We start from the raw sequence: 20,975 nt of genomic DNA on the forward strand, positions 1-20,975 counted from the left end.
TATTTATTATTTTGCTGAAAAAGACTGTCAAAATCCTCTTTGATATTTTATAATAAAATTATTTTTATTTTCTACCTGTAGCCGCATTAATTCTTTAAACTTTTATTGGTCCTTTTTAATGTATTATTGTTTCGCAAAAAATTATATCTGCTTTAAAAAAAAAATTATTATTTAAAGAGAATATCTTTAATATAGATTGGAAATCGTTAATATTTTTCAACATAATTGTATACTGATATTTTATTTTCTGTATAATATTTGTATTTTGTTGATTAAAATTAGTAATAACAATAAGAAGGGCTACGAGCCAAATGTTGTTTGATTAAATGTTTTATTTTTAGCTTATTAATATATATATAATATTATTTCTGTGAGATATATATTTACAATTAATATTAATCTATTAAAATATATTTAACTACTCAAGGATTTAATTTTTGCAGAAATGAGCAAAAGTATGTTCATTAGAATCGAAATCGTACAGTGAACGGAGTCCATTCGTCTGCGCGATCTCTTTCAATTCTTTAGTAAAGTTTTGCAAATCTTCTTTGCGAAGATCTGCCATATGTTTGCGTAATTCCACAATTATTGATGCATTAGCAGATATCAACGGTGCCAAATTTGGTAATTGTTTTATCATATTATGCGCCACCCAAATCAGATGGAATTTATTTACGTATTCGCATTTAGACTTGAGAGACTCCAGCGATGTTGCAGGATAAAATATTATCTAAAAATAAGTGTTGTATACCAAATTCGTTGACTTATTAAAGCATACAAAACATACCTTGTGATTTGATACTTTTATCCAAGAAATTTTTTTATCTTGTTTAGATTTATCTCCGGTACTTATCCACGATTCATTTTCCATTTCGATGTCCGGTATTTCACTTACTATAATGCCATTTAAAATCGAGATATCCCTATGAGCACCGACTTGCTTCTCACATAGCGGTTCTTTCATTCTTATTTCATGAATTGCACGCATTACCTCACGTTCAGCAATGTCAGTTGCCCTACATCTTTAAGATTTAAGAACTTTTATTTATGGGAAGTACGTAAATTTCTCTTTTGAATATATTTTATTACTTGTCTTCGTTTTTTTTAACAGCAGCCCATGTAAAAAAAGGACCATTCACAATATCTCCTAAATATGCATAATGTATAAAACCACGTCCATGTTGAATTATATTATTCAACAGGGTTGGATTGCTTCTAACTGGTTCACCTTCGAGCCATGTAAAAGCTACACCATTATTTCTCCAAAATCTAATAATTATAATAATATATTTTGTTTTTTTCTCATTGGTATATTGAAATAATCATTTCACCTAAAGAAGCATATTAACTTGCTCGCAAGTTTTGTTTAGGTATAGTTTTAACTGTATGTTTACAAACATACCTATATTCTTGTATAGTAAGATTAGTGGCACATCTGGGCTTTAAAACCATGTAATAATCCCAATCGAAAACGCCTTCTCTATAGTCATATCTCGTTTTTAGCAATTTCCTGATTCTACGATCCCAATAATTCAGAATAGGGACTCCTTCACATGTTGCACGTGCCCAGAATCTTATAAGAAATTATTACAAAAATTAATACAGAAATGCATAAATGCTTGCATAAATTAAGTACCTTTACTTAAAACTAGTGGCGAATTTTTCTGCCTCTATATACTTTGCATCTTTTAAATTAAGTTTTGCTCGAGTGTCTTAGATATCAAAATCCGCCACTGTTAAAAACTATTTTATTACGTTGTATCTTCTTAAACTTAACGTCAATCAACTTACTTAAAAATAGATTCCAAATTATCTCTATCCTTATGCTTAAATTTTTCTAATGATAACCATGGACACTCAACAGTGCGGGTCGGAATATCAATCAGTTGTTTGGCGCATTTTGCTAAATATTTAGCCGTAGCCGGTCTCAAAAGAGTGTTCCCTAAAATCTCCAAGTAATATCGCGTTGCTTCTTGCAGTCCTTTGATATATTAATCATATATGTTGGTTCCATTGATTTCTAACATAAGCTCGATAAATTAGTATTCACAAATACATACCCAAATCTTTTTCTAAGCAAAGACTTAATAAAAGTATCGATCTAGCAACTTGTTCCAAAGTTGGTTCAATAACGTGATACGTTATAGTTCGATCAGGATGTGTGTAAGATGAAGCTAACGTCTTCACAATGTGTCGTGCATCACCAGAACCTACAATCAATACTTCAAGATTGTTTAAATTACGGTTTTCTATTTGTATTACTTCAGCTTGTAAATCTAACGGTTGACTATATCCCCACATGTTATTTTAAGATTTGCTGAACTTTACGAAGTATACAGTCATAAAATAATTAAACATGTACTTCACAGGATTTCTCTCTATTATCAAGCTTGATTTGAAAGATGTTATTTCCATGACAACCTCAGAAATAACACAAACCATGCTATGTATGTAAATGAAGAGAATCATCAGGTTCAATAGAATGTGTTTTGAAAATAAAATATTCCTGCAGTTTTTTTGCGTCGATTATATTTTTGAATTTAGAGGAATAGTCCTATTTCAGTGAAGAAAACTTTCAGCAAATTGCATAATATTGTCCTGAACGTGGTCAATATTTATTCGAATTGTATTTTGTTCTAATATTTTAATTTCTTCTAAGAAATCACGTTCCATCTAAATAGAGATATGTGCATTAATTAGAGGCAGAAAGTAAATAAATAGAAAGACATTTGACTAGAGGAGTAAGAAGTATTATATTAAAATAAAAACGTTATAGATTTATATAATAAAATTATAAACATATTATTATATAGCGACATAGTCATGTCTTTTTTAGACTTATAAAACCATTTATTTATTCCTATATATAGAATCTGTGACACAGATAAAAATAGTTCCTTTTTGAACTTTCCGTCAACAAAGTTCGTTTATAACGATTCTACGTATTTATTTAGCACAATTGCTCATTTATCCCTTTTTTTCTGTGCTCGTTTGTTACCACAGCGTTGTAAAAGATCAGTAATAGGACCTTTATGTTGAAATATAGCAACTAGTTGTGTACGTGCTTCGTTCATGCCCTCACTGATTAAATTGCTGCGCTGCATATTCCCCTTAATCAGCTCATTTACTCGTTCGAGACCATCATTATGTTTACTTTTAACAGTTTGCTGTGATTCCAGTAGCGCGAGTGTCGCTTTTAATTTTTCATGAACCTACAAATATATTATACGAACATGATTTTGTTGTCTAAACGTAAATAAATTGGAGGGAAATCTAAACAATGCGACTAGTCAATATACCTGTTTTTCAAGGGATGCAATATCTTCCATTTGTGTAGTGAGATGATAGATTTTCCATCCATTCAATCTCTGTAATACATATTTCTGTTGTGCTAGTTCAGCAACTGTTGGTCTTCTTTCCTCATGAGGTCGGACATCGCTAGGTCTTCTATAATGCGGTAATTTAATTTCTGCCCATCTTTTTTTCCAAGAAGAGTCTGAAAATATGTGAATAGGAAGAAAATAATTAACATAGAAAATACGAACGACATAATGGATCTAACGGAATAAAATGTTTGTATTATATATACCTAATAAACTTGGTACAGGCCGTGATCGTATTGTGATTTCTGTTTGCTGAGTAGATAATTTAATATCACTTTGTACATTGGGAAGTTGCCTTTTGTCGGACAACTTCTCTTTTGATTCCTCTTTATTCTCCTTCTTTAATTTTTCTTCAGTAAGAAATTGCATTTCTTCCTCCGTAAATTTAGGTTCAGTTAATTCTACACCTGTAAGTTGCTGTTTGCGTGGCTTTTTTCTTGGTGACATTTCTATAGTGGGATTAATAGTAATTCTGGATTGTTCAAGTTCCTCATCGAGGCCTGGCGAAGATGTAGCAGATACAGTCGTAGATCCAGAACTTTGGCATCCACCACCATCCTGATCGCCCTTCGGTGAACATGGTGGACTGGACATTGATCTACTTGATGGCAAAGATGCTAATACGGGAACTAAATTTTTAGCTGCACCTGCAAGAAATTGTGACTCCCCTGTGAAATTGAAATTCTATAATGGATGTTCATTAAATAAGTATAAGTAATTTATTAGCAAAAAATTTCAGGTCTTATTTTATAATATATATAATAGAAAATAGAGAAAATAAAAATCATTATAATTAATTATAAATGTACAATGGTATATTGAAAAATTATACACAGAAAATTTACCTCTAATATCTAATGTATTTCTATTTTAATATTCTTTTTGTTTTAAAATATGCCAACAAACTGAGTAATAAAACGAAGTAATAGAACGAGTAATAGAACGAGTAATAGAACGAAGTAATAGAACGAGTAATAGAACGAGTAATAGAACGAAGTAATAGAACGAGTAATAGAACGAAGTAATAGAACGAGTAATAGAACGAGAATTCTTTTTCATATATAAATAATCACACCTATCACATATAAACATGTTATTAATATATTATAAGCTCGACATTTTCAAGCATGTTTCACAACACGCTGTAAAATTAAATCTTTCAATTACTTTTTATTCTTATAAATCGATAAAGGATATGTGCAGTTAGCACCCCAACTATAGTACTCAGGAGTTCTGATTAGAGTTCCCACTTCCTTTTGACGAGACGAAGAGTTCCCTATAGTTAATAACAAGAGTTCCACTCAATAAACATTTTTTTTACATTTTTTAAAAATGGGGTGCTAACTTTTTATCGAATTTCGAGGTGGAATAGTTCTGAGCGGCTTAATAGCTTCAATTTGCGATTGCCTAGAGTTCCTAATATGTAAAAAAAATTTTCGAATAATAAAAAAGAAATTAAAAATTTTTGAAAAATTAATTTTTAGATACAACAGTTCTGATGATAATTCCTGCTTCTTTTTGACGATACGAAGAGTTCTCTATGATTTTTAATGACTATGCGCTTAATAATCATTTTTTAATAATTTTTTAAAAATGAGGTGCTAACTTTTTAATTCAAGGTCGCATAGTTCTGATCAGCTGAACAGAACTATTTTGCGAATACCTAGAGTTCTTGATACATAAAAAACATTTTTGAAATATAATAAAGTTTTAAAAAAATAGTGGAAATCTTTGAAAATTTTTTTGAGAGTACCGAGTAGTTCTGAGTTGCGTTTTTTATAGTACTCGACGAGTTCTATCGAAAACTGTAAGGTGAAAAAGCGATTAGACCAACGGTTTGCAAGATACAGCGACATTTGTCGGAAGATCAACAATTTTTAGAGTGAGTATATCTCGGAAACCGTTGGTCCAATCGCTTTGAGCCCTGACTTTTCGACAGAACTCGCCGAGAACTGTCCAGAACTCCGATCAGAACTACTCGGTACTCCCAAAAAATTTTCCGACGTGAGACTTGGAAAAAAATTTTTGATAAAAAATGTTGTGTGTAGAATAAATACTTTTTATATAACATGTCATTATGGCTTCATTTATATTTACTAATATAATCGTACCTTTAACTGGTGAATTGTCATGATCCCTCTTTCGTAGAATGCTCGGTCTAGGAGACGCATTAGGTTTACCATGGGGTTCTTCGTATCCTGGCTCAACAACTAATCTCACTGGCTGCACTGAAGCTTGTCGAAACTGTGAGTACGTTCCTGGAAAAAAAAAAAAAAAAAACAAGATTATTTTTGTTATCACAGGAGGAAACAATGCAATTATATTTATCACAGGATATAAGAATGTAAAAGATAATCCACCTATTAGTGTTTATAAATTGATTTTTACCTGTAGTTTCAAAGGAAAGATACGTAGTAGTATGTGGTGGATGTATATACTGCCCTTGGACTGGCTGAGCAGAACTTGTGACTGTACTGCTGTTGGTGGACGACATGCGTAAATTAGCTTGTGGTGCCGGTTTCACTTGGACAGTTTGTCCAATATTTTGGGACTGTGTAGGCGCAGCCTTAATCGGCGCCGATGTAGCTCTGACCGGCAGAGCGATAGGCAAAGGGTGTAAAGACATTCCTGCGATTTTCGCTACTGTAGTTGGAACTGTTTGCAGTATGCGCATTGCATTTGACTGTGTATTTGCGGTCGTTGTAATTACTTGTGATACGGTACTGAGGCTCGACAGAGATGTGACGGTTTGAACGACACGCGGTGCACCTTGCTGTGATTGAACCTATTAAACAATTGTTTATCACTCTGAGAGAATTTTCAATATATTGTAAATTAGAGTACGACATCTACCTGTTGCGAAGGAATAACGATATGGCTAACAGTCGATGGTCCGGCCACCGTATTACCACTAATTGACAATTGTCGTCCTACTGTTGGTTCCACTGAACCGACAGTAACTGAAGCTGCACTGCTTATTCTGTTCACTGTCTCCACAATGGGTGATGCAGCTATGCGTTTCGTACCAGTCGTAGTTAGAGGTCTGCTAGATTGTGTAGGCTAAACATTTTAATAAAATTCATAAATTGTTTATTTTCCTTCTTGGCATTTATGTGCAATTCAGAAAAGTAGTACACTCAACCGTCACGTATGCCTTCACCTCCGGGTCAAACGCATTGTGTCGATATTCGTGTACCATGACTCAAAACTGTGTTTGACAACTGTAAGTTTTTGAAAGTGCGTAAAAGAGTAAACAAAAAATTGTACAATATTAAACATATATATTATACATATAGATATACATATATTAATATATTATGTTATATAATTTACTTGAATGGTTTGTGTCGACGATCTGATGGGTTGCGAAGTCTGTGACACAGTTACTACTTGCGGCGTTGGCGGTCTGTTTTGTGCAACTGGATGTCTAGTAAGATTAGTTTGCAAGACTGGTGCTATTAACCTGGACGAACTACCAGCAACCATAGTAGCTTGAACAGATCTTGCTTGACTGGCTGGTGTAATTAATCGTGGCTGTTGTCCTGTATACACAGTGGTGGACGATGGTCTGGAGACTCTGCTGACGGAAGGGGCGGGATGTCTTTGTGGCTGTGCGTATAGTGCAACGGATGTTGTTTTAGGTTGCCATTGGGGATTAGAAATTGGTGTATTACTACTGAAAAAATCAACACATGATGCGATATAACTGGTTTGTTCCATTAATTCTGTGTGTAAGTATATATTTCTAAATAACTATTTCAATTTTTTCCTTTTAATTATATATATTTCATTTATTTGAAAATCATTCAGAAACTATTATTTTAAGTATGTATGTACCCTGATCTAGTAACAGGTACAATTTGTCCAATATTTGTCCTGATGATAGGAGTGGCAACTGTCGTCGATCTAGGTGCAGAGATATTAGCAACTGCAGCAGGTCCACGTGGTACATGGTACGTAGCTGGTATAGTGACTGGATGTGGTAATTGTGTTTGAGATGGAATTTGCCTTTCCACAGTACTTAACATTCCTGGTGATATTATTTTTACTGTAGATCCTATAGAACATAACTAGAAGCATTGAATCTGGTATTAATAAATCTATCACAAATGTATGCATGATTATTAAAGCGCTTGACAATTAAATTTTCCATTATTAAAATATCCTACATTTTATAAAATACTTTTTGGTATATTTAATACTAAATATTGAAATAAATTTCAATACATTTTATTATAAAATAAGATATTCTACTATATTTTATTTTGCAGTAAAACATTTTATTTTATAGTAAAACATTTCATTATAAAATAAAACATAACTGTAGCATTATTGTAAGCAATATAATAATAACGTTATAATACATTATAATATGAAATTAATGTTATAATATCAATATTATAATATGAATTTCAACACAATGCTAGAATTACCGTTGTTGTTATTTTACTCGTTTCTGTAGACGAGGTAGTACCAGAAGGTACTACAGGCTTCATTAAAGACAACTTTGGATTCATATCCAGAGATATCGATTTGCCTACTAAACTGCTGGGTGTCATGGATCCAACGATAGTCTGGGTCGGTTGAATGTTCGGTACATTACTTTGCACCATGCTCTGTACACTCTGTACATTCTGTTGCATTGTAGTTAAGTTTTGTGCCACAGTCTGTACGGTAGTTTCTGGTAGACGTTTGTCACCACTACTACTCACAGTGCTTATTGTAGTGTTCATGGCTGCGCTATTAAAACAAAACGGATAAATTAATAACAGGCTGCATATGGAGATGGATCAGAGCAAATCAGGAAGGTGATCCACAAGAGCCAGGAGATTATCCACAAGGCTACTCTAGTGAGAGGTGAGGTGGGTTTACACGGGAGTTGACCTGCAAGCTGCTCTCGACACATAATGCTCAAAGCAGGACGAGCCATCTGTATGACGACAGTTTGGGCTGTTGTTTTATGTCATAATGGAGTATCGGTCCAAGCCTCAAACAAACTTTGGAGGTTACGGCGACCCGTTGATGTGTACGCGGGAGAAGATCCCGGACGGACAAGGACGTACTGTCGTCGCATCGTCGAACTTGCACACTTCTAAGGGCACACTAGTCAAGCACCAAATATAGGACCATTCTCCGTCTATTCGCGAGTAGTGTTTCGAGCGGTCCACAGTAGTCAACTGCCCGCGTAGCGTCACCGTGAAAAGGCGCGTACCTGCGTAGAAGCCTCGGCCCGGGAAGATGATGCCGAATCACTCGCAGGCCCACGTAAAACCCTTCTCGTGCATTCGGAATTGGTAAACGCTTGTATCGGGGAACAACACATACCAAAATCTGGATAACGCTTCTAGCATCGTTATAACGACGTTTGCGGCGCGCAATCAGACAAATGTAAGTAAGCACAATACAGGGCAGGAATGCGGCTTTTAAGATGAAGAAATGTTCCATTTATTGCGTGGCGTCCACATAGGAACTTTCTTCTCGAACTGAATGCAACTCTGACCGACCAATCATGGAACTGTTAAGGCTCGATTGTACCAACGATACTTTACGTAAGCTTAAAAATCTCTTTTAATCTTGAATGTGTGACTCTTATTAGCCTTGTACCCTTTTATTATATTTTAAATACTTAAGAGTCCTGTATTTTCATTTTTAATTTAAAAATCTCTCTCTTTTTAAAGTCGATAATTTGACAGAGACTCTTTTTTACATCGAGCACTTGATACGCGTTTAACTAGTAATTTTCTATTAAATAATCTTAATTTCAGCAATGTATTTAAAGAATAATGTATTAAATTAGTAAAATATATGCATCAAATTAATTAATTAAATACACATTGATATCATGTATATATGTTTATACATAACGCTGAAATAAGATAATTCAATAGAAAGTAAAACCCATGGCACATAGAAAAACGTAAGGCCGTAAATGGCTGTAAATGTTACGATTTCTATTGTAGACTCCATATAACAACCAATTATGTTCATTTGCTCGGTTCATTTGTCGGGTGCGGTCCAATTGGCGCTACAAATCCTTCGAAGCTTTTGACTGACCAATCAGAAGAAAGAATTATACTAATTGTCCAATCAAAAAATGCTTCGAAACATTCGTAAATGGACCGCAGCCATTGTTGTGTAGTTTACATCCACTTCTTCAGAGGGCAATAGTGCGCGGTACCAATTTGTGGTTATAGGAAAGAAGTTCTCTTCATCTCATGTTCTCTTTTAGGTTTCTCTCTGCGTCACAGTGACAGTACTGACAGTTATGTTATTTATGTGAACAGTAATAAACGGTTATATAGTTGGTATAGAAATATAATCAATAAATGATAAAAAAAAAACATAAATATCTTATTAAAATTGTGAAATAAGAATCGTTATTTCTCCGAACAGGTAATTTTTTTATATCTAAAATATTTGTTATGGTAATATTTTCTTGTATTCATTATATTTACTGTTGTATTTGCTAATGTAATAGTTTTGATATTTCGGATACAACAAGAAGAAGAATGTATTAAGTATAGAAGTAACGTTTGATCATATTCATTCTTTATTCTTCGTTGCTGTATGCTACATTGAATAATATAAAGAAGATGAATTTTGGAGTGGATTGGGATGCTGAACATCGGCGTATTTTGCTGGATGGAAATGCAGTATTAGAACGTTCGGCACAGTCGGTCGCAAGATCGCAAGTTGTCGCTACAGAAAATGAGCAAGTTGGTACAGAAGTGATCTCTGAGTTAGGTGAACAAAGGGATCGTCTCTTGCGAGCAAAACGGAGATTGTCACAGACAGATGAGGAATTGGATAAAACGAGAAAAATTCTTAATATTATGCGATTAAAGGTTTTGACAAACAAAATTGTGCTAATCTTGATTATTTTACTAGAGTTAGTTATTCTTGGTATAATTGTATATTTAAGATTTTTTCATAAATAAGCCGTCTACTATTAAGCTTGATAAACTAAGAGGAAATGATATTGTACATAATATAAAATATAATATATAACAATTGATAGTTGTGGTTAAGCAATTTTTGTAAAATTTAATGAAATAAATATGTAAACTTTAAGATAAGTTTTTTTGAAAAATTAATTTTTTTTCCCGTGATTATTTTGATTATTCTTTTATATCTTTCATATGTTACTGAACTATTTCAAAATATATTATAATTAGATATGTTTTTTACTGCATTCTCTGTGCAATAGTTCAGCGAAGGCAGGAATAAAATAATTCTATAGTGAATTTATATAAAATTTTATTTAGTTCTATCAATTAATAGTGAATAGAGCAATATTAAAATTGTTGCTCACTTCATGCATGTTTCATAATTTAATTATTTCACATTATTGTTTCATTAGCCTGTCATAAACGAATGATAAGAAATCCTCAAAATGGTTATTCTGCATGACGATGAATATTATCGAAATAGAATACCCGAGCCCGACTTAGGAGCATTTCAAAATTTTTTGCTATTTGTTTGGAATCCAGATAGAAGACAGTTGCTTGGCAGAAGTGGGAAAGAATGGGGTAATTGTTTGAGAGGTATATTCTCTCAATTGTTAATCATTACATAATCATATGATTGTTACATATACAGGCTTGTTAGGACTCTTCTATTTATGTTTCTTTACTGTATTGGGCTCCTTGTTTGCATTGCAAATGTGGATCAGTATCGACTATGTCTCGAAACTAGAAAGACCGTTTTTTCTTTACAGCGGCTTAACGCCTAAATCTTATTCCGATGATAGTTTTCCGCTTTTTCGTCAATTAGATTTTAATAATCCAGGTAAATTTTTCTTAAAATGTAATAAAATATAATATGCTGTTTCAGTTGCAACTGAAAATTCATATACTAATAGCTCAATAAACAAGAGTGAAGACAGATTGAAACTGATTTAGATTTTCAAAAATATTCATTCTCAAAATGTTAAAATAAATACTTTTCAATCTAAATGCATTTTTATTCATTTGTAGGATTGCATGAAGCATATTTCTGTTTTTCAATCTTAAAATAATATCAGCTTGTTCTGTTCATTATAAGTACTATATTTAATTAAAAATTCTGAATAGAAAATACAGTTTTTCTATCCAATTGATATTTCAATGAACTTAAAAAATATATAAAAGTTTCAATCTATTTTAATCAATTTTTTATTATTGGACATCTTCATTATTATTATTGGATATCTTCATTATTATTATACTTTGTTTAAAACAGGAATTGCCTTCAAACCAAATATTTTGCTGCCCACGAAATCTCCTATTATTTGGGTAGATAATTCTAATACAAATGCTCGACTAAAAAGATATGTACAAGCGTTGAACGACTTTTTACAAGGTATGCATATCAAATAAATAATAATGCAAGTAAAAGAAAATAAATAATGCAAGCATTAATAATCAGTATTCTTTAATCAACAACTCAGTGTCTGGAAAAAAAATTTAATATGTAAATAGAAATAATTTCGTGTGGTCATTAGCGAATCTAAATTCTTGATGTTTTTTAAATCGGTGACAAGGGATTGAAGCTACTTTTCAATCAAAAGAAAGTTTTATGGAAAAAAATGAGCCGTGTAATTCATGATACGGGATTGGAATGACATTATAATTGCTATTTTTTCAGTTCAAAACAGATCTGAGAGTCTCAAATCCAGTTTTGTTCATAATATAGAATTAGGAGAGTCTTATATTTTTTCAATTGAAAAAAATGTCTTGGATTATGAAATTATAATTGAATAAGTTAATTTAAAAAAGACCGGAATCACATTAAAATCGGTTAAGATTTAAAGATTTTAGACAATTTTGAACACTATTTCTGATTTTTCTACATTGTGCGGCGATTAGAACCTGTTGAAGGTCATTCGGGATCATGACTTTGGCTACATATGTCAAGATCAAAATTATTAGAGCTGGTTCCCCTAACTCGATATTTATTATATCATCTTTTAATTGTATTTTAAATATAAAAAAACAAATTGAATAGAAATTGATTTTATATAAAAAAATAATTACAGTAAAGTATTTTCTATTTTAATAAGGAAAAAGATGATCACTAACGTTTTCATTTTAGAGTACAATAAAAGTAAAGAGAACTATAAAACAGTTGCGGAATGTAGTGATAGATCATTAATCACATCTAATACAAAACCTTGTTTTTTCGATATTGAAAGTCTTGGTGTTTGTGGACAGCCTCCATATGGATATACTGATCCATTACAACCATGTGTTCTCATTAAGTTCAATAAGGTAAATAATAATTCTATTTTTTTTAAAATATAAGAATATAATGATGTAAGAAATTTATTAGGTCAGAGCAAAAGTTCTTGCAGATTTTTTGCAATCCTTGTTTATTACAATAAAAAGATCGATACATTGTATATTAAACTTCCATCTCGTTTTCCACGATATTGTGCATCAAAAAACTTCATTATAATTTCAGTAAGATCATCAGAAATTGTGAACAAAATTACATTGAGATATTTCATCGAAGTATCTTATTATAATTTCTATTAAAAATTTTTACTACATAAAGTTTCTTAAAAATTAATTATATTTCAGAGATTTAATTGGATACCAATTCCTTATAACACATCATCCCTCTTACCAGAAAATATGCCACATGCTTTGCAAGAAGCTGTAAAATTTTCAAACAAGGTTTGATTCAAACTTATCATGTATATCTGGAGACACGGTAGTGTCTCGGCGCTAAGCCAAGCGCGCGACACTGCCGTGCCTCCTTTACGCGAAACTGAGAAATTTTCGGGGTCGAGATGATTTAATAACACTGTGTAACCGATTTCAACTTTTAAAATTTTCCAAAGGGCGCGTGGGTTTGATTGTGTCGAGAACACGGCCCACTATCATTTTCCCAAGAGATTTGGTAAAGTTAGATCGTAGAAGAATGGGGCATAAATATTAATTTCGAGGAGTACCAGTTGCGCTATTCTCATGGTTTTGAGATCAAATATTATCACAAATACGTACACGCACATACATACACATACTCACACTCACACTTATGCGCGCGGGCGCGAACTTTGTTTTGCAAATATATGAGATAGTATTAGATAATAGGATCTATGAAGCTGGCACGACATTCTGTCGATATCAAAAAAAATTACAACAGTTCCAGTAGCACTTTTCATAGTTCTACAGTTCTATCTAGAAATAAAAAATAGTTCCGCAGTTTTAATATGAAAAAACTAAAATTGAAAATATATATGGCGTGCTAACTACGCGAATCTGGCACGTCAGATTTCCTCTAAAGTACAAGAAAAAAATTAATATTTGCACTTTTAGCAACAGTTCCCGATAGTTCTACTAAAAACCAACTAAGTTATGCATTTTCAAAATAAAATAACAACATTTAACAATTTTTATACATCCTATATATAGAAAATGGCATAAAACTTCTAGAAAAAGTGACGTGCTGACTATTTCTATCAGTTTCAACGGCAGTTCTCATTAGTTCTTACAGAGTTCTATGCAATGCAATCATTTATAAGCAAAGTTCCGGCCTCTACATATTTTTAATCAATTTTTTAGTACCTGAGTTCAGCACGACACTTGTAGAAAAAGTAACATATTGCTGTTTTAAAATTGGTATATTGCTACTTAAAGTTTCATATAGTGAAGGCAACAATTTGCCAATAAATACGAACACAGGTGCTGCAATTTTGATAGCAACACATGTATTTATACTTGCAAGCGATATACCGCAGCGACAAGATATGTTGCTAACTGGATGTATATGTATGTGTATTTACGCAATTTAATCTAGAATAATTAATAGTTCCAAATCTGGTTGTGGTGTGATGGAGTGAATAACGTCGATAAAGAGCACATCGGAGAAATTGAGTATTTTCCAAGTCCTGGCTTTTCTGTGCAATATTTCCCGTTTATTGGTCAACCAGATTATTTGGCACCAGTAGTCGCACTGCGTTTTAAAAATGTCACATGTAAACCATTAAGATATATATGATTATAAAAATTATATATTCAAACACTTTAAAAATAGAAAATAATGGTTTAGAATATTATTTATAAAAGATTTGATAAATTTTGTTAATAGTCATATTTATATTTATACAAATAAAAGTTGAAATTATCAATTACTAATTTTTTTAATAATATGGTTAACATTTTAATAATATGGATAAATATATTGTATTTTATTAATACATTGTTTTTAGCGTTTAGATTAGTGACGGTGGAATGTAACTTATGGGCATTCAACATTAACAAAGATGCACAGAACGCACTGGATTTTCAACTAATTCTAGGCGAATTATAAAAGGTGATCAACAAATGTCTGTGCACTTTAAACATTTATTCATACACAAATACGCAGACATAATAAGAAATTATAGATAAGTTTTAATGTATTTCGTGCAGAATATGAAAAAGAAATTTTTTTTATCCAGAGAATTCTTATAATTTCATATTAAACGTTTATTCTAATTTATAAAACATTTTGTCATTAATAATTCCTTTTATTTATTACGTTACATTAATAATAATATAGAAAAATGTATAATTTTCTGAATATTATTTTGTTTAAAGATTATTTTGATCTGCGAGGAACATTTATAAAAACAAAAAAGCTGCAATTATGTGTATCATAATATATTTTTCTTAACTGACTCAAATTGTCGTGTTTATGTTTCCTGAGAGATAACAAAAGTATAATGTTTAATATTCTCATAAATTGAAAGACTAAACCGTTTCTATCGATGGAATATAATGGTTTAAGACCACACAGAGAGTTCCATTTATAGAATTTATTACTTTTACTAAAGTAAGGAATTAATATCTTTATTATACAATGTAAACGAGAAAAGGGCAGGACGAAGCTTTATTTGTCTACAAATATGTATTTTTTGTACATTTGTGAATTGTGTTGAAATTTGTTTTTCCCAGATTCGCCCAAATTCCCTTCTGGAATCAACAGTGTTTTCTAGAGCAAAAAGATGAAAACAGGTAGAGAGAGAGAGAGAGAGAGGGGGGGGGGATAAAAATTGAAATAAGATAGGTCATATCATAAAGAAAGATAAATAAGAAAAGGTAGAGAAATATTTTTGTAGCACAAGAAAAGAAAAAAATGTAGATTAAAGAGTAAGAAAAAAAGTTAGAACAAGTCGAAAAATAAGGAACAATGAAAGAATGATGAAGAGATGTAAAAAGTGAGAGAAACAGAAAGAGAACGAGAAGTAGTCAGTTGAGACTAATCAATACGTATAGTAGTTGCGTCATTCTTGTCATATTTTTATCGCTGAGTAGAAGAGTATGAGGAAGAAAAAAAGAGGAGAAAGAAAGAAAACAGGAAAGAGAAAGAATTGCATATAAAATATCTGTTCTTTTTTTGAGAAAAATTTTGTATGAATCTGACGTTAATATGAGACATCAATTAAGGAACATTTTTTCTTGATGATACAATTTTAGATCTTATTCCTCTTCTTCTTCGCCCGTGCCGGTCAACATAGCAATTAAGCTCGGAGTATCAATGAAGCCTTTATCATCGATGTACATCTGATCAAATGCATCATTCACCTCCTTTGGTGTGAATTTATCGCCCCACGTCAATAAAGCGTGCCTTAATCTATGTAACAAACGTAAAAATCATCTTATATAATATAGGTCATTCCATCTAAAAACGCAAATGGCTCTGCTAAAATGGTATAATACTTTTTAAATGTTTGAAGGCTCAAAATTTAGCTTTTTTAAATGTAGAATCAGGCCGTCTTCCAAAATTTATTACCTGTGCTGTAAATGTATAATAAATAACATAACATAAACTGTAGATTTTCAGCGCTGGCAGTAAATTTTAGAACGCAGCCTTGAATGTCACATGATGATTTCTGTACTTGTGTGAAATTAGTCCCCAACTTTTGAAAAAATTAATTTTTTATAGTTCATTTAATTACTCATTATTTGTATATACATATTATATGAACACTTTAAATTTTCGTTTGCACAATTCTAGTAAAAAAGTTATTAAAATAACAATTAGAGGGGCTAATTTCATACTAATCTCCCAACTTCGAGCAAATCGAATTGAAAAGGTCTTAATTGATAGATTTTTGTTTGCACACATATATAGTTAAGTTATTAACAATTGGAGTTTTGAAAAATTTCGGAAGCAAATATAGATTCAAATCGCATCTTGTGCTCAACATGGCAACTTTAAATTTAAACTTTTTAACTACAGATGTGCAAACAAAAAATTGACTTGTTTTAGAATGTGCAAACAGAAACTTATCAATTTATATTTTCACCAATATAGATTAACTTTATATAATCTCGGTTTAACTTACCGTTCATCTTTTTCTAATTTTTCGAACTAATAATAGAAAAAGACGAAGAGCAAATTGAACCGAGATTAAAGTTAATCTATATTGGTGAAAATGGGCATAAGACCTTTTTAATCCAATCTGTTATCTTCAAAAGAGTCTTCAACGCGCCGCTCCTGCTCCTTCTGTACTCGACTTGCGATATGTTAACTATAATGTTTCTCTTTATAATTTAAAAATTAAGCTTCGGACAAAGTTTTGCTAAAGGAAAAATCGTCTCAGAATTTTGAATTATCCTGTACACACAGGCGCGCGCGCACACACACACACACACACACACACACACACACACACACATGTATATATACCTTTCGCCGTCGATTTTGCCGTTGTCATCAAATGTCTTGAAGGCATTGATTACAACATCGTCATCATCAGCACCTAAAAAAATTTAAATTATTCGGTTTGTAAAGCCTTTTTTGCTCATTTTGTCCAATTAATAGATTATACGTACCTGATCCTGACATACGAACAGCGAATAAATTTAACAATTGAGTGAAGTTAATGGGCGCTGGAGCCTCGTTAAGCATTTCCTCTATCTCCTTATCGGTTGCTAATCGACCGACAGAATCGAAGGCTGCTCGAAGATCATTCTTACCAATAATACCATCTTTATCCGCATCCATTAATTGGAATGCCTACGAATACAACAGCATTGAGAATAGCTATATGAACATAATAGTATAAACGTGTCATATTTAATATTGTTATATTTATTCGTGAAAAATTTGAAGTAAAATTAGAATTATGTGTATAATTATATCTTAATTGAACCATACCTCCTTAAATTCGGCCACCTGTTTCTGAGAGAACATGGAAAATACACTGGATCCGCTGCGTTTAGCCTTGCGACTACCGCGGCTGCTTGCTCTGGCAGAACCAGAGTCTTTTGGTGTGCCTGTTGGAGTTGGTGCTTTTTCTTCAACTGGAGCTGGCTCGGGCTCTGGTGCTGGCGCCTCTTCCTTCTTTTTAGTCTTCTTCTTCTTTTCCTTATCCGCCTAGAATATAAAATACCCCAATATTTTATAATATATTTTAAGTATTTTTTACTACTTTTTACTACTGTTAAAAAACTGAGCACATAAGAGATACGTGTAATATAGCTGTACTTTATAAAATATCTAAAATAATCTGACAAGTATTAATATTAATGAAAAAATAATCACTATGATTAATGATTAGCATTTTTTTTTTTTTTTTAAGTTTTCAAATAATGTGTGAACATTTGTTTCAAATGTGTGTCATGATTTAGAACTAAAAACTTATATCTAAAGAATATCATTTTTTAATATTTTAAAACAATTAAAAATTTTAATTAAAATTTTAATTAAAAATTTTTCCTTAGAAATGCTTAAATATTTAACATTCAACAGTTTCAAGAATCATTTTTTTTTATATTATATTAAATGGAAAAGGAATTAAAGTATGAGTAATAGCATAAAAAAGACGTCAATTTTAATGACCTTTACATATATTGTAGGGAAGAGTGTCCTGAATATAATCCCCCACAAGAATTAATGTGGGGGATGGCATTGGTTTAGAAGATATAATAAATTAAAGTTGGTAAACCCTTATATATAGAAAACACTTCTTGATGTATTATAGAGGTATTGATCAACTTTCTTATAGTTTTTGAGATATATTTATATAAATATATGTCATTTTCGAAATATCATTATTGTCCGTATATGACACCTTGTATATATGATGAATGGGTGGCTCTTGCTTTACATTGTAAAGTGTATGCATAGATGCAGTAGATTCGCTACGGAAAGAGCTCCAATACAAAAAAAAAAGCTAATCTAACCCAATCTATTTTGTGATGTGGGATGGTTCTTATACTTCGCGTGGAAAATTACAATATAAACCTATGTTGAACTTTAATTTGTGAATTTACTTGCGGAAATAAAAAATGGATCGGGTTAGATTAGTTTTTTTTGCTAATATGGGGCCCCCATAGAGGACGGAATCTACTGCACCCATGCATATACACTTTACAATGCGAAGCATTTTGAAAGCAGTTACCAAACGGCGAGAACCACGTTGACTGTTCACAAAATACCTAGAATTTTCTGATTTTGTTTGCATTCTTTAAAAGATTAGTATGGCATATACAAATTTCATTATTCGTAATAATTCGTATCAAAAGATACGCGGGTAATGTCTCGGCGCTAAGGCAAGCGTATGCTACACTGCCGTTTGCCGTGCACTTTACGCGAGATTGTGAGTTGCAGAGGACCGAGATTATGGGGAATCCCCCATCCTAAAATCTACCGTCTACGATTAAACCATATAATTTTTGTATCGCAAACACTTTTTTGTCATTCATAGATTCGAAAATCTGTTTCTAGGATTAAACTATATACGCATTAATACGTGTCTGTGAAGTAGAATCTATGCTGAAAACGACAAAAAATTATTATAGAACTTTAATTTACTATATCTCCTAAACCAATGCATCCCTCATTTAATTCTTCTAGGAAATCACTCAGGACACTCTGTCCTACAACATATCTAAAGCACATTGAAATCGGCAAGGTGTCACCTAAAATGCATTATTTATTAAAAGCATTATTAAAAAATATATCTTTAAAACATTTAGGGTACATATAATTTTTTGTTTCAAATATAATTTTCAAAATTTTTTATATTCAAAATAATTCATTGACTTTATAGTTTAAATAATTTATGAAAGAGATGTTTTGAAATCGAAAATTGTTTGATACAAATGGCGTATCTAAGAAAACTCACTCTCCTAAAATATTAAATTTAATCAATTCTTATCAAATAGGTGTAAATTAATAGATAAGATGTACAAACGACAAATAAGAAAAGAAATTTAATTAAAAAATGTTATTATATTTAATTATTATACTAGATTAAAAATATATTTTAAAATATAAATTGTGTTCGTATTTTCTGTTATCTTCAAACTGTTCACAAACATTTTTATAATAGATTTATAGAAAAACAAAATAATTTATGCAATTTTTTTATTAAGAAAAAAGGAATAAATTGAATTAAAAATGTAAAAGTTACTTTGTTAATGTATGCATAACTATATGTTGGTTGGTCTCTATAAACGAAATTGAGAAGCCTGGTCGAATTATTGCATGAGAAAATTTACGGGGCGTTACCGGTCGGTGCTAAGAATAGAATCACATTGTGAATCTGCCAAGACATATATAGAGCGAGCATTCAGTTATCGCACTGCCTCTCGTATTACCTCATTCTTACATGATTAAATTTATTATCATAATTAGAAAAATGAAACCGTATTGATATCAAACATACACCTTTTATTTTACTAACAAAATAAATGTCTTTCATATAAAATAAGTTTCGTTTTTCAATATTTTTCTTTATAGAAATTTCATATGTATAATGTATTTATAAAAATTGATATTTACTTTTATTTAATTTTAAATCTATTTTATTAAAAATACTTCAACTGAACGAGAAAATTAAATTATATATATTTGCTATTCCACGGTGATTTGTTATTATATAATTATAATAGAAGGTGTACATGTGTAAGTTTTATTTTAAAGTCTCAGAGTTTATGATAGAACTGCAATGTCAATATTGGAATTTCGAGCAACTTGCTAAATAGTCTGACGAAAATCACTGTCGCACTTTACTATCACAAATTTATAATGTCAATGTACATAATGTACATAAATTTATCGTCACTTATATCGGTATATAGCGCGTAATCCATCTTTGTTAAATGCACTTTTGCGGTTTGATGATGTTACTGCATCTCGATCACATGAATATATAAACTTAAGTCCCTCGTATTCCTTTTGGTTTATTAGATCCACGCGCTATTTTCAAACAGTCCATACAGACGGCGTTGACACATTTTTCGGAATACTTACCATTGTTTACCGGTCGATTTCTAAGAGATGGACAATACGAGATGGTCACGATGTACCAACTGTCCGAATCAAAGAGCCGAACTTGTCTAAGTAACTTCTGCGGATCTCCCCCACCAGCAAACCACAAGTTATCCAAGCCGAAATGCCCCTGTCCCGGGTATAGCGTCTATCAGACCATATTTAGTGCGAGTCGCCTCAAAATAGCGACCCTTTCGACGTTTCAAATAAAACAGTTACAGGCAGTTAGAACTCTGACAGTCCTCATTTCAATGTAAACGACATCTCAGCACTAAGATACCGATCTCCTGACCGATATGAACCAACCGAGCGCTCGTGGACAATTATAGGGAAACCTGGGGC

At 31.8% G+C, this 20,975-nt stretch overlaps 5 protein-coding genes across 10 annotated transcripts; 2 read left to right on the forward strand and 3 right to left on the reverse strand.

Annotated features, from left to right (window-relative positions):
* Positions 1-376: 376 nt before the first annotated feature.
* Positions 377-2,441, reverse strand: Dnaaf3 (Dynein axonemal assembly factor 3). Its single transcript, XM_018539212.1, has 6 exons — positions 2,061-2,441; positions 1,792-1,981; positions 1,403-1,573; positions 1,090-1,269; positions 788-1,022; positions 377-730 (listed from the first exon to the last, which is right to left on the reverse strand). The coding sequence occupies exons 1-6, from the start codon at positions 2,299-2,301 to the stop codon at positions 431-433; spliced, it is 1,317 nt and encodes a 438-aa protein (XP_018394714.1). The 5' UTR covers positions 2,302-2,441; the 3' UTR covers positions 377-430.
* A 438-nt stretch (positions 2,442-2,879) lies between these two features.
* On the reverse strand, positions 2,880-8,814 carry LOC108773338 (Sin3A-associated protein 130). 6 transcript variants are annotated; one of them, XM_018539106.1, is made up of 10 exons: positions 8,596-8,814; positions 7,817-8,118; positions 7,221-7,453; positions 6,717-7,059; positions 6,237-6,443; positions 5,772-6,168; positions 5,495-5,641; positions 3,590-4,051; positions 3,300-3,496; positions 2,880-3,212 (listed from the first exon to the last, which is right to left on the reverse strand). In XM_018539106.1, exons 2-10 carry the CDS (start codon positions 8,114-8,116, stop codon positions 2,964-2,966), a joined length of 2,535 nt encoding a protein of 844 aa, XP_018394608.1. In that variant the 5' UTR covers positions 8,117-8,118; positions 8,596-8,814; the 3' UTR covers positions 2,880-2,963. The 6 variants fall into 6 exon arrangements, with proteins under 6 accessions (XP_018394608.1, XP_018394606.1, XP_018394604.1 ...); XM_018539104.1 differs by having other exon boundaries at positions 7,817-8,123; XM_018539102.1 differs by lacking the exon at positions 8,596-8,814 and adding an exon at positions 8,268-8,564 and having other exon boundaries at positions 6,717-7,056.
* A 1,052-nt stretch (positions 8,815-9,866) lies between these two features.
* Positions 9,867-10,351, forward strand: Vti1b (Vesicle transport through interaction with t-SNAREs 1b). The gene has a single exon (XM_018539165.1). The coding sequence runs from the start codon at positions 9,977-9,979 to the stop codon at positions 10,319-10,321; it is 345 nt and encodes a 114-aa protein (XP_018394667.1). The 5' UTR covers positions 9,867-9,976; the 3' UTR covers positions 10,322-10,351.
* A 425-nt stretch (positions 10,352-10,776) lies between these two features.
* Positions 10,777-14,768, forward strand: LOC108773382 (sodium/potassium-transporting ATPase subunit beta-1). The gene is made up of 7 exons (XM_018539162.1): positions 10,777-10,912; positions 10,983-11,171; positions 11,604-11,723; positions 12,456-12,631; positions 12,944-13,039; positions 14,178-14,343; positions 14,578-14,768. Exons 1-7 carry the CDS (start codon positions 10,777-10,779, stop codon positions 14,676-14,678), a joined length of 984 nt encoding a protein of 327 aa, XP_018394664.1. The 3' UTR covers positions 14,679-14,768.
* An 837-nt stretch (positions 14,769-15,605) lies between these two features.
* Mlc2 (myosin regulatory light chain 2) lies at positions 15,606-20,708 on the reverse strand. The gene is made up of 5 exons (XM_018539171.1): positions 20,616-20,708; positions 17,514-17,732; positions 17,189-17,372; positions 17,043-17,115; positions 15,606-15,983 (listed from the first exon to the last, which is right to left on the reverse strand). The coding sequence occupies exons 1-5, from the start codon at positions 20,616-20,618 to the stop codon at positions 15,830-15,832; spliced, it is 633 nt and encodes a 210-aa protein (XP_018394673.1). The 5' UTR covers positions 20,619-20,708; the 3' UTR covers positions 15,606-15,829.
* Positions 20,709-20,975: the final 267 nt, after the last annotated feature.

This window comes from Cyphomyrmex costatus, unplaced genomic scaffold (assembly GCF_001594065.2).
Source record: "Cyphomyrmex costatus isolate MS0001 unplaced genomic scaffold, Ccosl1.0 scaffold205, whole genome shotgun sequence".
NCBI classification, from domain to species: domain Eukaryota; kingdom Metazoa; phylum Arthropoda; class Insecta; order Hymenoptera; family Formicidae; genus Cyphomyrmex; species Cyphomyrmex costatus.

Excerpts from the sequence above, each read along its gene's own strand:
- Dnaaf3 (XM_018539212.1), bottom strand. The coding sequence starts at position 2,301 with ATGTGGGGATATAGTCAACCGTTAGATTTACAAGCTGAAGTAATACAA. Across the intron at positions 1,982-2,060 it reads TTGCTTAGAAAAAGATTTGG|GACTGCAAGAAGCAACGCGA; the intron begins GTATGTATTTGT and ends AATATATCAAAG. Across the intron at positions 1,270-1,402 it reads CTTACTATACAAGAATATAG|ATTTTGGAGAAATAATGGTG; the intron begins GTATGTTTGTAA and ends TATAATTATTAG.
- LOC108773338 (XM_018539101.1), bottom strand. The coding sequence starts at position 8,313 with ATGGCTCGTCCTGCTTTGAGCATTATGTGTCGAGAGCAGCTTGCAG. Across the intron at positions 5,642-5,771 it reads TCTTTCCTTTGAAACTACAG|GAACGTACTCACAGTTTCGA; the intron begins GTAAAAATCAAT and ends TTTTTTTTCCAG. Across the intron at positions 4,052-5,494 it reads TGACAATTCACCAGTTAAAG|GGGAGTCACAATTTCTTGCA; the intron begins GTACGATTATAT and ends TCAATTTCACAG.
- Vti1b (XM_018539165.1), top strand. The coding sequence starts at position 9,977 with ATGAATTTTGGAGTGGATTGGGATGCTGAACATCGGCGTATTTTGCTG.
- LOC108773382 (XM_018539162.1), top strand. The coding sequence starts at position 10,777 with ATGGTTATTCTGCATGACGATGAATATTATCGAAATAGAATACCCGAG. Across the intron at positions 11,724-12,455 it reads GTTGAACGACTTTTTACAAG|AGTACAATAAAAGTAAAGAG; the intron begins GTATGCATATCA and ends TTTTCATTTTAG. Across the intron at positions 12,632-12,943 it reads TTCTCATTAAGTTCAATAAG|AGATTTAATTGGATACCAAT; the intron begins GTAAATAATAAT and ends ATTATATTTCAG.
- Mlc2 (XM_018539171.1), bottom strand. Across the intron at positions 17,373-17,513 it reads AGGTGGCCGAATTTAAGGAG|GCATTCCAATTAATGGATGC; the intron begins GTATGGTTCAAT and ends TTGTATTCGTAG. Across the intron at positions 15,984-17,042 it reads GGCAAAATCGACGGCGAAAG|ATTAAGGCACGCTTTATTGA; the intron begins GTATATATACAT and ends TTTGTTACATAG.